General features: G+C 25.1%; 1 protein-coding gene across 1 annotated transcript in view; it reads left to right on the forward strand.

Moving 5' to 3' along the window:
• The first annotated feature begins 203 nt into the window (after nt 1-203).
• Nucleotides 204-15,380, forward strand: part of LOC114119691 (bestrophin-4-like) — a 29,170-nt gene continuing 13,993 nt past the window's right edge. The window contains exon 1 of the mRNA XM_027981352.2: nt 204-800. Within this exon, the coding sequence (XP_027837153.1) occupies nt 730-800 (71 nt within the window). The 5' untranslated portion in view covers nt 204-729. The remainder of the gene's footprint in view (nt 801-15,380) is intronic.

Genomic DNA, 15,380 nt, shown 5'->3' on the forward strand with positions numbered 1-15,380 from the left:
AACACCACGCGATGTATTATTATTGTTATTATTATATTATGATTATGATAAGTTCATTTGCGTGCACAATCGCGAGTAAAAACTAAAGTCGCAAGTCGCCCGGCTGGCGCGTCGACCTCATGAGATATAGGTATACTTAGTGGTGGCGGCGCGGCGGCGGTAGCGACGACTCGTCGTCAGTGCGCGCCACATAATATATGAATTAGTTGGTGCACATGCCGTCGCAGTGTCGTGCCGACGTTCGCGCGAACAACTGCAACAGCGATCGCTACGCGTTGAGATGTCGTCGGACACCGACGCCAATAGATTAGTTGCTCTCGCGTCCGAGTAATTTTTTTTTTTTCATTTTTTTCATTTTTACTCAGCGCCTCCCCCTGATTACAGTCGGTCGGTAAACGATCAGCAACCCGTCGGAGATTCACCACGGTACCGATCAAAAATAAGTGTATTAATAGTGTTTTGCGCTTTATCGTGACAATTTCATAAAATATTATATAGTTTACGCGCGCTTTACGATAACGATTAAACCGTTTAATTTCCGTCCGTCAACGTACCACGAAATCGGTGACAATATTATTTATAATAGTTGTTAGTTATTGTATTATTGTTGGGAATTTTTTTTCCACATAATAATCGTCGGCTGCAGCGGTACTACGCCGGTGTTGTGTAAAAATATTCAATAATCGTGCATAATATCGACGACGACGACGACGACAATATCGTACAACAATGACTGTTACGTATACAGCTGAAGTAGCCACGTGCAGAGGTTTTGGATGTTTTCTCAAACTACTCTTGAGGTAAGGTTATATAGTTTATAACACATTTAATTTTTTCAGATATTGTACATAGTTATCTGTAAACACGCAACCGATATTGGGTAACTCCGATAAAACGTCGCGTTAGGTTTGGTTGATCGTAATACTACAGGTAGTCGTGTATTTTAATATTATTAATTACCTGCGATTAATTGGTTGATGTTAATCAAACGCCATACAACATACTACTATTTTATACCCACTACCCTTCATTATTCGATAATTTGTTGTATAATAGGCACATTTGTAGTGTGTTCGTATTTATTCAATGCCATATACACATATATGCGGTTGCCGGTTAAGTCTTATAGGTAACTATTATGAGTATGTGTACTCTCTGTTATACAGTACACCACCGTCGTTTGTTAAAAACGTCTCTCATTTTCTAATTTATTGCTATATTTATTAAGTATAAGTGACCTGCGGTTTGTCAAATACTACCAACCATTTCACGCATTACGCATATATTATATTACTTGTGAGTTTATGACTGTTACCTACATAAATTTGCATTTCTGTATAATATGTTACATTTATTACTTATATGCATTATAGTTACATTTAACATCTTATTTACCGTATCAAACAATATTAATATATTAGTCTTAAGAAGAAGCCGTACCCAATATAACAAATTTGCGTTCAGCAGATATAATTTCGAGTTGACAGTTTTATTTTAAAGTTTTTAATATTAAAATGGATAAGTCGATTCGCTACAAAACTAAGTTAAAAATACGATATTTTTTTTAAGACCACATATATAATACTCGATATAATACAATATACTTATTACTTATAATACGTGAAATAAGACAATTTAAAATGCTTGTGTTTCACTATAAAGCTTAAAAATTTATATCAGATCAATTTATTCTAATATTTTAGTCAACAATTTTGAATTGGAACAGCAGAACGAACAATTGCTTTGTTGCAATGTTTATAAGCAAAACATAACATATAGAGCGTCCTCTTAAAATTCTCCGTATTTTACTAATTATTATTAAATTATAGAAATTAAGACATAATTACCTATTATAATTAGCATATATTTATATAATTTGTAATTATAAAGAAAAATGTTATCGGTTTTTCAGGATTTTTTAATATTATAATTTTTAAGAAAATTATTAGTATTTAATTACATATTAAATTATAAACGGATTGATTTTCCAATGGCGTGTTTCTTTTATGTGTGTGTAGGAATTAGACATTAGTTATCATACTTGGGGTGAATTCTGATAAAAATGTAATGGAAAAACAGAAATTTTTTACGCTAAACCAATTGATTTCTTTATTTCATTATTATTTAAAAAAAAATTATAATTAAAAATGAATTTTTCAGTGTTTATTAGGTTTATATTATCTTCTATAATGGAATAATTTTCAAAATATTCTGATTCTTTTTAAGCTATTTATAAACAATTACAATTTTAGCTTTTTTTCTATAAAATTATGTCGATAAAACTATTTTACTGTAAAGTAGCATTGAGTCAACATTTTAAACCAATAATGCAATATTTTTGTATTAAGTCAATCTACCGTATTACTGTAAATAATAAAAATTACTTTAATATCAATATCAAAAATCATAACATGAAATATACTTTGTGATAAACGCTTTAAGACCGTATCTTCAGTCAGAATCATGTTTTGTATATAATAATATTATATCAATTACCATTGAATTCAAATTTAACATGCAGTGACGAACTCGACACCTATTATCAAAGTTGTACCCACTTGCTTCCCTTTTTTAGTTTTTTTTTTTTTGTTCTAATATACTTGTAAAAAAATAAAAAAATATTAAGCAAGACTTCTAATTTAACACAAATAATAATATTCTCTATAAGTATTAAAAACCTTAATTTCAATAATGTAATCACAAAAAAGTATATAAATACGAAAAAAGGTTTTAACTATATTTATTTGTCCAAAACGAAAAAAAATTAACTGTAAATTTACCTACTCTTAAGTAGGTAGTAAATATTATAATACAATGTTACAGCATCGTATAACTCTATAAAAGAATTAATTATTCCTATTTATATTTTTTTTTTTATATACATTTTAATTGAAGAAAACGATAAAGAAAAAAATTAATTTGCTGATCTTCAAATATGTTAATAGTTTTTCATATTTCTATGAAAAAATATAAAATCAATAGTTGTAATTGTTTCAAAACTGAAAAAAGTCCAGTATACTTATGAATAGGTGCACAAAATATACATAATGAGTCTATACTTTATATAAATTATAAACTACGACCCGTGGGCAAGTTTTTACTTGGACCATGAATTGCAGGGAATAATCCAAAAATTAACTATTTATATTATATTATCATCATCTTGTTTGTTTACTTTTTTTACTTAAATTTTTTATAAAATACAATGTATTTAATATTATAATGCTATTATATTCAATATAACATAATATAACAACTATAATAAATTATTTAGAGCATGACCAATGACCATACATGATGAAAATACGTACACTTTAAAGTCAATAAATTTAAATGTTTCAACTTTTTTAAACAACGGTATACAACTACCAAAAACTCACTCTTATTTATTATTTTTATTAGTTCCATTTCTATAATACTAACAATTCTGAATATGCTCATACATGTCTTGCACTGCAAAAAGTTTTGCCATTCCATTACGGCTGACAAATAAAAATTTTGGAGACTCATTATGTGGCCATACATTAGAGTATTAGACTAGGTATACTATTCTCTAAGGTGTAGTAGTGCCCTGTTTACGGGCCTCTCTATAGAAAAAAAAATACAGTATCACAAATTATTATTATTATTTTACTCGATCATTGGCCGATACGAAGGACCATGTGATTTAATGTAATAATATAATGATGATAGCTTTGTTCGAGCCGCATTTTCTATTAGTGTGCGTGTTCGACCTTGTACTGGAGAAGTGACTGATCAAACACCGGTTTTTAAATATTTTTGCTATAGTTACTATTATCAAAAACATCAAATGTTTTATTTTGTAAAATTCAAAATACTGACGTCATTAAAATTAATTGAATTTTAAATTAAATTATCTTGAGTTAAATTCACAATCACAGTACATATAGACAAAGCACTTACACATTTCAACTATAATATTGAAAAATATATATGACTTTAATGTATATTACATTTTTTAATTATTATTATTTTTTATGGTTTTATTATATAGACTTGGTCAAAACAATTAGTCTTAACTAATAGGTAGATATTTAAGTACGTTATAGTTAGTTTTCAGTAAAAATTAAACTCAACAACTAAAATAATTAAATAAATATAACTAGATAATTTCGCAAGTGCCGTTAAGCTTTTTTTTTATTATTTAACAGTTTTAAACTGATTCAGTTTAATTATTTATACAAGACAATATTATAAGACGTTAGTAGACAGTAATAAATCAAATATGCATTGTCTCTGAAAATTATTAATTAACTTTCACGATTGTTTATTTAGCAAATATAATAAAGATATACCTATTTATATAATGTAAATACTTAAAATTGTAGATTGTAGTATTTTTTTTAAAGAATAAATGATTCGAATATTTTTTACTACACATAAATATAATTATAAACTTAATATTTCAATGTTTGTAATCTTTTAACTTCAAATTGCCATGTTGGAGCTTTGATATCATTATTTCTTTTAAAAATAATTATCAAGGTCAGTTAAATCATTAAGATGGATAGGAAAGCATATATTTAATTTTCTCTATCATAACACTTCCCTATGATGACTACTATTGTCTATTATTGATTAAATATATTGTTTTTGTTTTAAGGATCATGTTGTTTTTATATGGGGTTCATGATACGAATCCACAATATGAAATATTTTATCATAATTATTAGCTTATGAACAAACACAATAATTGTAGATGAGCCAATAATAGTATACCTAATACACATAGCTAAAGTTTGTAGTACAATAAAAGAAAACAAATATTTAATAGTAATTGCAGAATGTAATGTTATTATTGTAACTTTTAAGGTGTGTTAATTAATAATTAGATACATTTTTAAAACCATTTTGTGAATAGAATCATTAATATAATTAACTATTCGTAATTCGTAATTTGTGATAATCATAAATAATATATGTATTATATATGTATTATTATCATATCAATAATAGGTACATCTACTCTATTTTAAAAAGTAAACTATAATTAAGTTATTATGTTTATAATGCATGTATTATTTTCTAAAAGATTTATTAAGTTCTGAAAATAAAAGTATACTAACAAAAGCTTATAATATATTAGATACAATGTATACCTAGGTAGTCAGTAGGTACTGATAATAATTATTCATCATGTAAGTCTAAAGAAATTAAAAAATAAAAGGAACTAATTGGTAATTATCTATTGTATAATGACAAAAATATACAGACATTTTTTTTTCTTAAATGATAATTAAACATGTTTATGTTTTATAATTATGCTGTAACTTTTTATAACCACAAAATAGTTCCACACTATTTATTATACTGATATTCTGACTGTAAAATGTAAATCGTTTGCTCATTGCTATTGATAATTTTAAAATTTTTATACGATAATTATTGAATTACAGATCATTCAATCTCAATGTTTAGGTAACTATAAAAATTCTTATAAAAATTTTAAAATTATCATTAAGCTTCATTTGCACATCACTCGATTCCCATACGTGATATTACTCATTACTCAAATATATCATTTGCATATCAAAAAAATAAACAAAAAATATGACAATAGAACTGGGAAAACTTAGGAGTACCTACTCAAAAGTTGTTAACCAACTTTCAACTTAAAAAGGTAAAAATGTAATATTCGTATTCAATTTTCAAATATTGATAAGGTATTTTTGTTTAAAAATATAAATGTATAATATAAAAACATTAATTCGTAACTACGATCAATCTACAGATTTTTATTGTAATATGTAGATAGTAGATACCTATTATATTCATGTGTATTACTAAAAATGTAATTGAATAAGCCAATTTATTTTTAATTATTTATACATATATATTGGTACTTATTACCAACCTATGTAAATATATAACAGTAATTGTTAGATTAACAAGTTTGACCAGAATTTGGTACTGAAAATTAGTTTAATATACCTATGTTACACGACTTATATATTTTTCAATGTTTTTTAAACCCTTCTATATTGTTAAATATTATGTTAACGCACAAACAATTTACCCACGATGATTTTTGCTCAGATACAGACGACGCTTAAACGATAACCGATCAAAATTGTTGTTTTTTGAATTCATATTTTAAATTTATGTTTTAAACTAATACATCCATGATTTTTTTAAATTAATCTTTCGATAATATAAAATTATTTTTTGCAAATTATGCCGGGTTGATATGAAAACAAAATACTATTTTGAGAGAAAATATAATATATAGTATTGTAGGTACCCTTTGTGTTATATGAGATTATTGTCTAATAATAATAATTTTGTGAGGCCCTTAAATTTAAAAAAAAAACCGTAATCCATCTCTGTATAATGACTGATAGTTAAAGTTAAATCCACTAATATTTAGTCGTTAGAATTAAAAAATAAAATATGCATGTATATTATGTTCAAATTAAATAATAAAATTAATGTAAATGAATATTTTTATATAATAATTACTAAAAAAAATGTAGTTCATTCATTTCCTTGAAGATAATATTACAGTATATATTTATAAAATAAAAAAATGAAATATTTTGACTGAATAAAACTGTAATGTAATTATTAAATGAAATATCAGCTATCCAATTATTATTAAATATACAATTTCAATTAATTTTTCACCTAATTAAGCAATTAATCTTCAGTATCATAAACTGTGAGTTAAATAGGTATATAGTTGTTCATATTTCTTGGTTGAAATATTTAATTTCCTCCAAATTTAAACTAAATTGTTTCTATAAGAAAAAAAAATGAATCCTATGTATTTTTAATATTTTATCTATAGTTCATATTAAATAATTAAAAATTTCAAATATCTATAAATAACTTAAAAATAGAGTCAAAATATTTATAAAATTATGTATAAAACTAGGAAATGATTGTATAGACATTTATTTAAAAAATTCAAAGATCTATGCTTATTTGTTTTTAAATTACAAGCATTATCATAAATCGATTGAAAGGTGAAATAGTTTCAAATATTAGATATATATAAAGAAAAATGTTTATTCATTTTTTAACTACAGAGTATTTGTAAATTTTCATGAAAATGCTTACTTTAAACACTTATAAATAAAATATTAAGACCTTGTATTTAATTTTGTTAATAAATGAGAATTATATCAATATTTATAAGCTTTATAATCTAGCTTCTCTTGCTATCCAAAGAACTGAGTTTAAGACTCCTTTTTCTACCTCTGGTATTAATTTTTTCCTCACTGACGCGTTATCAATCGACAATGTTAACTTCATTATTCAAACGATAAATTTTATATTATAATCAAACCTCTAAATTTAAAAGTATGAGCTTTACCAACCTCTATCATATGTAAACTTACAGGTTCATAATTGTCGAAATACCATAATACATTGTGAAAATCTCATTTATAAAAAAATTTAGCTAAAACAATTTTATCGACTGGTTTTATATACTTATAAAAAAAAATTTGAAACTTCAAAGGTCTATAAATAGTTCAAAAACAATCGAAATATATTGAAAATCTTGTCATCTATAAAAATTGAATGAAATCACAAGTATCAATAGTAATATATTATTATATCAGTAACATCTAGTTTTTAATTTTGAGTCACCTACATTGTAGCAAAAAAAAAAATCGATTTGGTCAAATACTGATTTTGCTTATTCTTCCTCGTTTAAATTTTTTGGTTTTTCCCATATTTTAAAAAGTACTTAGAACTTTTCACTTTTTTATACCTCTAAGTCCTAATTAGATTCAATTTATTAACAGAAACTACCCTAAAAACTTAATAATTTTTAATGATTTAAAAGGTGATTACAAATAAAGAAATAAAGAAATTAAAAAAACACATACCATTGTAAAATTAGTATACTTGGAGCTCGACTTAAAATATAGTATTTGTGTTTTATCAAAAACAAATTATAACTTTACAAATATGTATTGTATACGTATTATATAGCATTATAATACCTACTAAATATTTTAATATTTTTAAGATTTTTTGTAAGTTAACTGCTTAAGATTTGTAAATGTATCAGTCATAAATAAGTATTATACATTTTAAGCGTCTTAATATGTCCTAATAAACAATAAACTTATTTATGATATATTTTGAGTTGAAACAATATTAGAGTTGTAAAAATTAATTTTTTTCTAATAGTATGCAACCATAATAACATTTCCTGGTTCTGAATAATTATGATATTAGAAATATTAAAATACATAGGTCTATACTTAAGCTTCATAATAGTTATGTACTAACACCACTGATACGGGTACTCAATATTTTCATAAACTTGTTTTACCATTCGAACAAGATGATTCACTTGAGTATCAACTAAAACTCTTTTAAGTAGATACGTAAAATATAAATGAATCACTCTATATGTATATGTATATTATATCCTATAAAGTAAAAGTGTATCAAACTATTATTGGCTATAACATTAATGAATTTTAATAAAAGTTACAATTTATGTAAAAAAATTAAGGAACTATTCGCAGTCGTTGTCATAGTAATAAAAAACCTTCAATACTTCCAAAGGTAATGATTAATTACATTTAAGGTTATTCACTACAAATGTATAATAATAATAAATCATAAAACGAATCAACGCCTAAATAACGCCAACATATTATTATGTGTCTACTATTATAGTACGCTTAGTAGTCGCCTACTTACAGATACCTATTAATATATTAAATTTAATAATATATTTTGTTTGAATAAAATATCATAATAGCATTTTATAATAAATTAATCGTTTTGAAACGAATACTATTTGTTCAATAAGGACAATCTAATTACCGATACTTTTAAAATTTTATTTAACTATAAATGGTCTTTTATAAAAGGAATATTATGAATTTTCTACTTCCATATTATAATTTAAGTGCCTAACACTTAACAGTGCTTCTGTGAGGATTTGTTATTTATTTTACTTATCTAAGTAATTCTAGCTAACTCGCACGAAAATTTAAAATAATATATTTTTTTTTAATTTCATGTTTTCATCACAATCTTCTCATAAAAATTATTGTTAATATTAAAACAAAACAATTATTTTTTGTTTTATTGTGTATACCTAAAAAAAGTAATTGTTAGTATACTACTATACTCGTATATTATAAACTATCTAAATTACATAATAAGTTTATTGTTTATCATTGGTCTGCAACTGATACGAGTTTATAAATTTCAATATGTACCTATTCATAATACATCAACCGACAATATTATCTGGTTTCTCCCACTTGTCATGTGACTGTCACAACTGAGTGTTTAAGCTAAATTTCATAAAATCAAATATTTTATTGTCCCTTTTCTATAATAAGCTTTACTTGAAAATGGATTGAAACATTTGAAACAAATAAGACCTCTTTAATATCTACAGTAGCGTGGCGAAGAGTAACTTCAGAGGCAATTGCCTCTGAGATTTTTTAAGTTTTGGAGGGTTGAGTAAAAAAACCCTACTGTAAAGGGGTAGGTGGGTCCTCGGGCTATATGTTACTTGCCTCTGGAGTATTTTCACTTCGCCACGCCACTGCTCCGGTGCATTACACCGCCGTCGTGTGTTGTTGTCGTCCGTACAGGTGTGTTTTAGATTCTGAACGAAGTGATGAATGTATTGATTTTACAATGGTGTGTGTTTTTTTTTTTTTTTTTTTTTTTTTTTGTGTCTGTGTACAGCATAACTAGTCGAAATAATGCTCCAATTTCAAACAATGGGGGTGGTTTCCGATGTAAAAGTGAATATCCTTGGTGCATTATAGAGGTAAAAAGTTAACATTTTCCAACACTTTTCAAAAAAATCGAGAAAAACAAAAAAAAAATGACGGAAAAACGGCAATTTTTACGCAAAACCAGTTTTCGACCAAATCGATTTTTTTTTATGGTTGTAATTCAAAAACTAATCACTGAAAATACTTGAAATTTTCACCAAATGTTAATGTCAGTGGTATCCGTATATAGTTAAATTTTCAAAAAATTTTGACTTTTTTTGAGTTATTTATAGACCACTGAAATTTTCGATTTTTTTGAGAAATTTTTTTTAAAATGTCGATAAAAAATTTTTGGATGACCAAAAAGTTTTGAAAATTTAATACAAGGTTCCTTATGAGTTGTTTTTAATGTAGCTAAAAAAAATTAAAAATCGTTAGTCACAATTTTTTTTTATAAGCGTTTTTAGTTCAAATTTTTACGAAATCTGTCGAAAACGCGAAAATTTGCAAGTAATTTTGAAGTTGAAAAATCATAAAATTTTTTTATTTTATAACTAAGTTTTGAAAATTTGGTACAAGGCTCTCCATACATTTTTCTTCAAATATCTGTAAAAAAAACTCTACCGGATTCAGACAAAAAATTTTTATGAGTGTTTGAAATTAAATTTTTACAAAAACCGCGTTAAATAACAGTTTAGCCTCAAACGATTTTTGATATTTGTTATTATTCAAAAAGTATAAGTCGTAGATACTTGAAAATTTTACCAGTTATTAAGATTCGCGTTTTCTTTACGTGATTTAAATTTCAAAATATTTTGACTTTTTTTGAGCTATTTATAGACAACTGAAATTTTCAATTTTTCTGAAAAAATATTTTTTAAGTGTCGATAAAATTTTTTTGGCCCTATCAAAATACTTGAAAATTTAATACAAAGTTCCTCATATGTTATTCTTATAGTGATTATAAGAATACATAGGCACAATTTTTTTTTATTAGCATTTGAAGTTCAAATTTTGACGAAAATTCGTCAAAATTATGAATATTTGCGAAATATTTGAAGTTGAAAAATCATAAAATTTTTTGTGTTTATAACTAAGGATTAAAAATACAACACTAAGTTTTCCATAAGTTTACCTTCAAGTATCTATAGAGAAGCTTGAAAACCTTGATAACTCGAATTTGTTTTCGTCCCTATGGAATTCGTATGAACTCAATGCGATATTTGTAACTCGAAAAATACATGTCAAATTAATTTTTGCCTCCCTTGAAATTCGAGTTATCGAGACTCCACTGTATATTGTTTTCTAATACTTAGTGTACTTGAAATTAAATTTTTTTCAAGTTGCAACTATGGTTTTCTATTAATAAATGGTGTTTTTTGAGTTTATTATTTAATTATGTCATGGTTTTTTAAAAACTAGGTATTAATTATTATTTTACATACATTCAGGGCCGGCGGCATATCATTGCTAGCGATGGCATTCGGCAATCCCTGTCCCTATGACCCTATCTCACATATGCGTAACTTGGGGGGGGGGGGTGAAAAGAGTCCAAGTTAATGACATAACATGACATGTATTGTATAATCGATTAAATTGTTTTAATTATATTTATATGTATATTATGTTCCATGTATACAGTAAAAAATATTTTATTTGAAATACTAACCAGTTTAAACCAGTACCGTATTGAATTTTTTCTAGCATTGAATTTATTCACGACTTTAATGTTATGGCATCATTTTCACCCTGCATTTGTTGGTATTTTTATAAAAACCTTAAAGTACACCATACACAGATAGCTATGAGCTATCCATAGAAAGAACTTATCTAGTTATCTGAAATTAAGTTCATAGAAGTAAAACGGAACTGAAGAATGCGCACATGGACCACACAAGCTTGTAAGCTTGTATAGAAATAATTCAGAGTAATATTCAGACATTAAACGATTAGTCGAAGCATTAACTAAAAAAATCAAAAAATTAATGATTTCATACTACTTCTGTAACTAAATGGTCGATCAGATTTCAGCAAAATTTATGATATGTATATGAAATACGTAAAATGAAAAATAAATCAGATCGTGTGTAGCCCGGCGCATAGTAGGTAGTTGCCTCCCAAAATATACGAATTGCCTCCCGTTCTTATCGTAAATAAAAAGGTTAATTTAAAACGATTTATTATCAGCAAACACAAAAAAGTTCTATATGGTGCATAGTTATTACTTAAAACTACAACATCATTCAAGTATAAAATTGATATGCATCTTTATATGATAAAATAGATTTTGTCATGCATCTTTAGACGCTGTGCGATAAGAGAGCAGAGAGTACACGCAATAGTCTTCTTAATCATTTTGACGTTTTCAAAAACAAGTATATTATAATATTTTTAATAATTGTGTGATAAAAATGACCTCCTAGAAATACGAAATAGATGGGTAATGTAATAATATCAAATACTTAGTTGATGGGTTTATTTCTTATTTCTTAAGAAAAAAATTGTTATTAATTGGATTTGAATCTGCTTGTTTTTCATAGGGTAGATACCTAATAATTTTATTTTAACTTTTATAGTTATAAGTACCTAATTTTTGTCACATGCCATTTAGTGAGATTGTGTATAGTAGTTAAAAAAATTATACCTATATGTATGTTTTTTTATAATTTATTAACAGAAATCAAGAATAAAAAAAAATGTACACAGAAATAAGAAATTTAATGCTAATTTCAATTACAATACTATTATTAATTACAATAATAATATATATGGATTTTGAAGATCGTAAACATCAACGGATTCCGGTAAGTCACAACTGAAAATGTATTTCGTACGTCTGTAAGACAAACTTCCAAGCCCGTAGCAGTTGCACATACATTTAAGGATGTTTTAATTATTGTCGTATATGTACTTTTCAATCCATATACATCTACCTTTGAAATTTCTTATTTTTGTGTACATTTTTTTTTTATTCTTGATTTCGATATCTTCTTCAATCTATAACATAAGAATAGTTATAAATTTTTATTGTTTTCACTCGAAAACTTCTATAAAACTTACTGTAATGTAACAAGATTTGTTTATGTCCATTTTTATTTTAACGACTAGGTAGCTAAATAATTGAATTCACTTATATAATAATAATGCAGGTTGCCATGTTCCTAATATTTGTTATTAGCCAGTTAAATAAGGTTGTTTGAGCAATAATATTATTAACTTATTTACTTAATGAGTGTATATTATTTTATATTTTTTGCTAAGTAGTTTCAATCAAAATTTTCAAAGGGCTTATAAGGTAAGGGTAATGAATAGGGCTTGATAAATAACGTTATTATTTGAACATATATAATATATATATATATACATATATATTTTATTTACAATTTAAAGCTTTAAACAAATTTTTATCTTCATGTTAATAGAAGTTAATAGAAATCGTAGCCTGCTAGGAATGATGAGGACGACATAGGTCTCTGTGGTGATGTTATGTTAGAACGCCCTGGTTCTCCAATCTGTCACGTTAGCCGATGCACTTGTGTATTCAAATAAGCGGTGGGATTATTTATGTAATAAATGCTCCTTCACCCACCCACGCTATCCATTCGAATGTATAAAATTTTTAGAAATTTACCCATTAATTAACTATGTGATATAATATAAGTTTATAAAAAAATATACGGAACGCACGCACACACACACAATTTATACTCCGGTTATATCTATATAATCTAATATAATCTAATATGTAATTCATATGGATATAATCTAAAAGTCAACAGTAATAACTATTATAAATGTATAAGTACACTAATTAAATAAAAGTAACAGGTGATTACGGATAGATAATTATAAAAAATATACATTTCTGATTTCTAGATTAACATACAAGATTTTTGCAATATCATACCAAATTTTAAAAAACAAAACTATAGTTTAATTTTTATTGATTTAAAAAAATACAACAATAAAATATGTTACATTAATTAGATCACATACCAAATAAAATACGTAACTATTAAACTAAATTATAACTATTTATCTAATTAGCCAACGTACATACTTATTTTACATTGGTCATATTATTTTTATTATGAATATCCTTGAGTCATTTATTATGTTTATTATGTTTATTTATTTGTTTTTTTTTTAGTGTTTAACTACAATAATACAATAAATAATTTTAATTTTTATATTATCTGTATAAATTTATAACTGTGGAGTATTTATTTATATTAATTATCAATTATTTATGAAAATAATATTGGATTTCGATTTTAAAATAGTAAGCAATAATTTTATTCTATTAAATCAGAATTTATTAATTTTCTCAAATTATCATTAAAAAAATGTTTATAATATATATTTTTTAATTTCACGCCAAAATATACCTCACTGAACATATTCTTGGGCCCCGAGGGGCATTAGTTGTCACTCACAATTGTCAATTAATAATAAAATAATATATTTTTAATAAGATGAGAATTATACTTAAAACTATTTAAAATACAATCAAAACTCAAAAGTATAAATATATTATACTTACATTAATTAAATAATACGAGTACAATTATTATAACATTTGGATTAACTTACATATTATCTAGAAATATCAAAAAAAAAAAAATTTCATAATATATCCATTTAATAATAATATGTAAAATAAGTCAAATTATGTAACATTAAGCTTATAAAACTAAGAATATAAATCATTTTTAAAACGTTTATATAATTAATACAAATAACGGATTATTATTATAAATTTATTATACATCTCGCTATATTTATTGTTTTTACGACTTACATCACCTAGCAGTAATTTTATTTTTAAAAAACTTGAAAGGACATGTAGGCCCATAGACCAGACAGGCCAGTTGCACCTTCAACATAATATTTTGTATTTTAGTACCAACATATCTAGGTACCAATGTTTCGCAGTTTCGCTTTTAATATTTTATGATAGCAGTAAACCAATAATTGCTCTTATATTCCAGTTTTACCTTCAGGTATACAAATGTATTTTTATCCAATCTAATTCCATTTACACTGAAATATTATACATTTTACAAAAACTATGTTCATTAAAATAGTTTTAAAATGATATAAACTCATTTGCATTAATATTCTATAACAGTATCATCGTAACTTTTATGAAACATCTTAAAAATCAACATATACAAGTAGGAATTTGAGTGATACACTGACACATGTGTATATTTACGAAATCAAGTTTTCATTGTTTTAAGTTGTTAATTAAGTTCCTTGCACTATACAGCTTATATATATATATAATATATTATATATGTTATACTGTAGTAGTGTAGTCTGTAATAATGTTTGATCTATACTATGGGGTAATGATGATCCTTATATAACCTTATTAATATTTTAAATACCTTTATAGCTGTACAATTTTCATTGGTTATTATTACATTTATAATAGTTACCTATTAGGTATCTATAAGTGCTCATTATTCCACTTATATTAATATTGTTTTTTTTAAGTATACTAATTAAAGTTATAATGAATATAAATAATTTTAATTTTATTTACGCAATAATTGGTTTATTAATCTTGAAAATGATGACCAAGTGCAATTTATATAAAAAAGATAATTTTAAACGTCAAATTTCTTTTAAAAGTGTTATAGGTACTAA

The sequence above is a fragment of the Aphis gossypii genome, chromosome X (genome assembly GCF_020184175.1).
Source record: "Aphis gossypii isolate Hap1 chromosome X, ASM2018417v2, whole genome shotgun sequence".
NCBI lineage: Eukaryota > Metazoa > Arthropoda > Insecta > Hemiptera > Aphididae > Aphis > Aphis gossypii.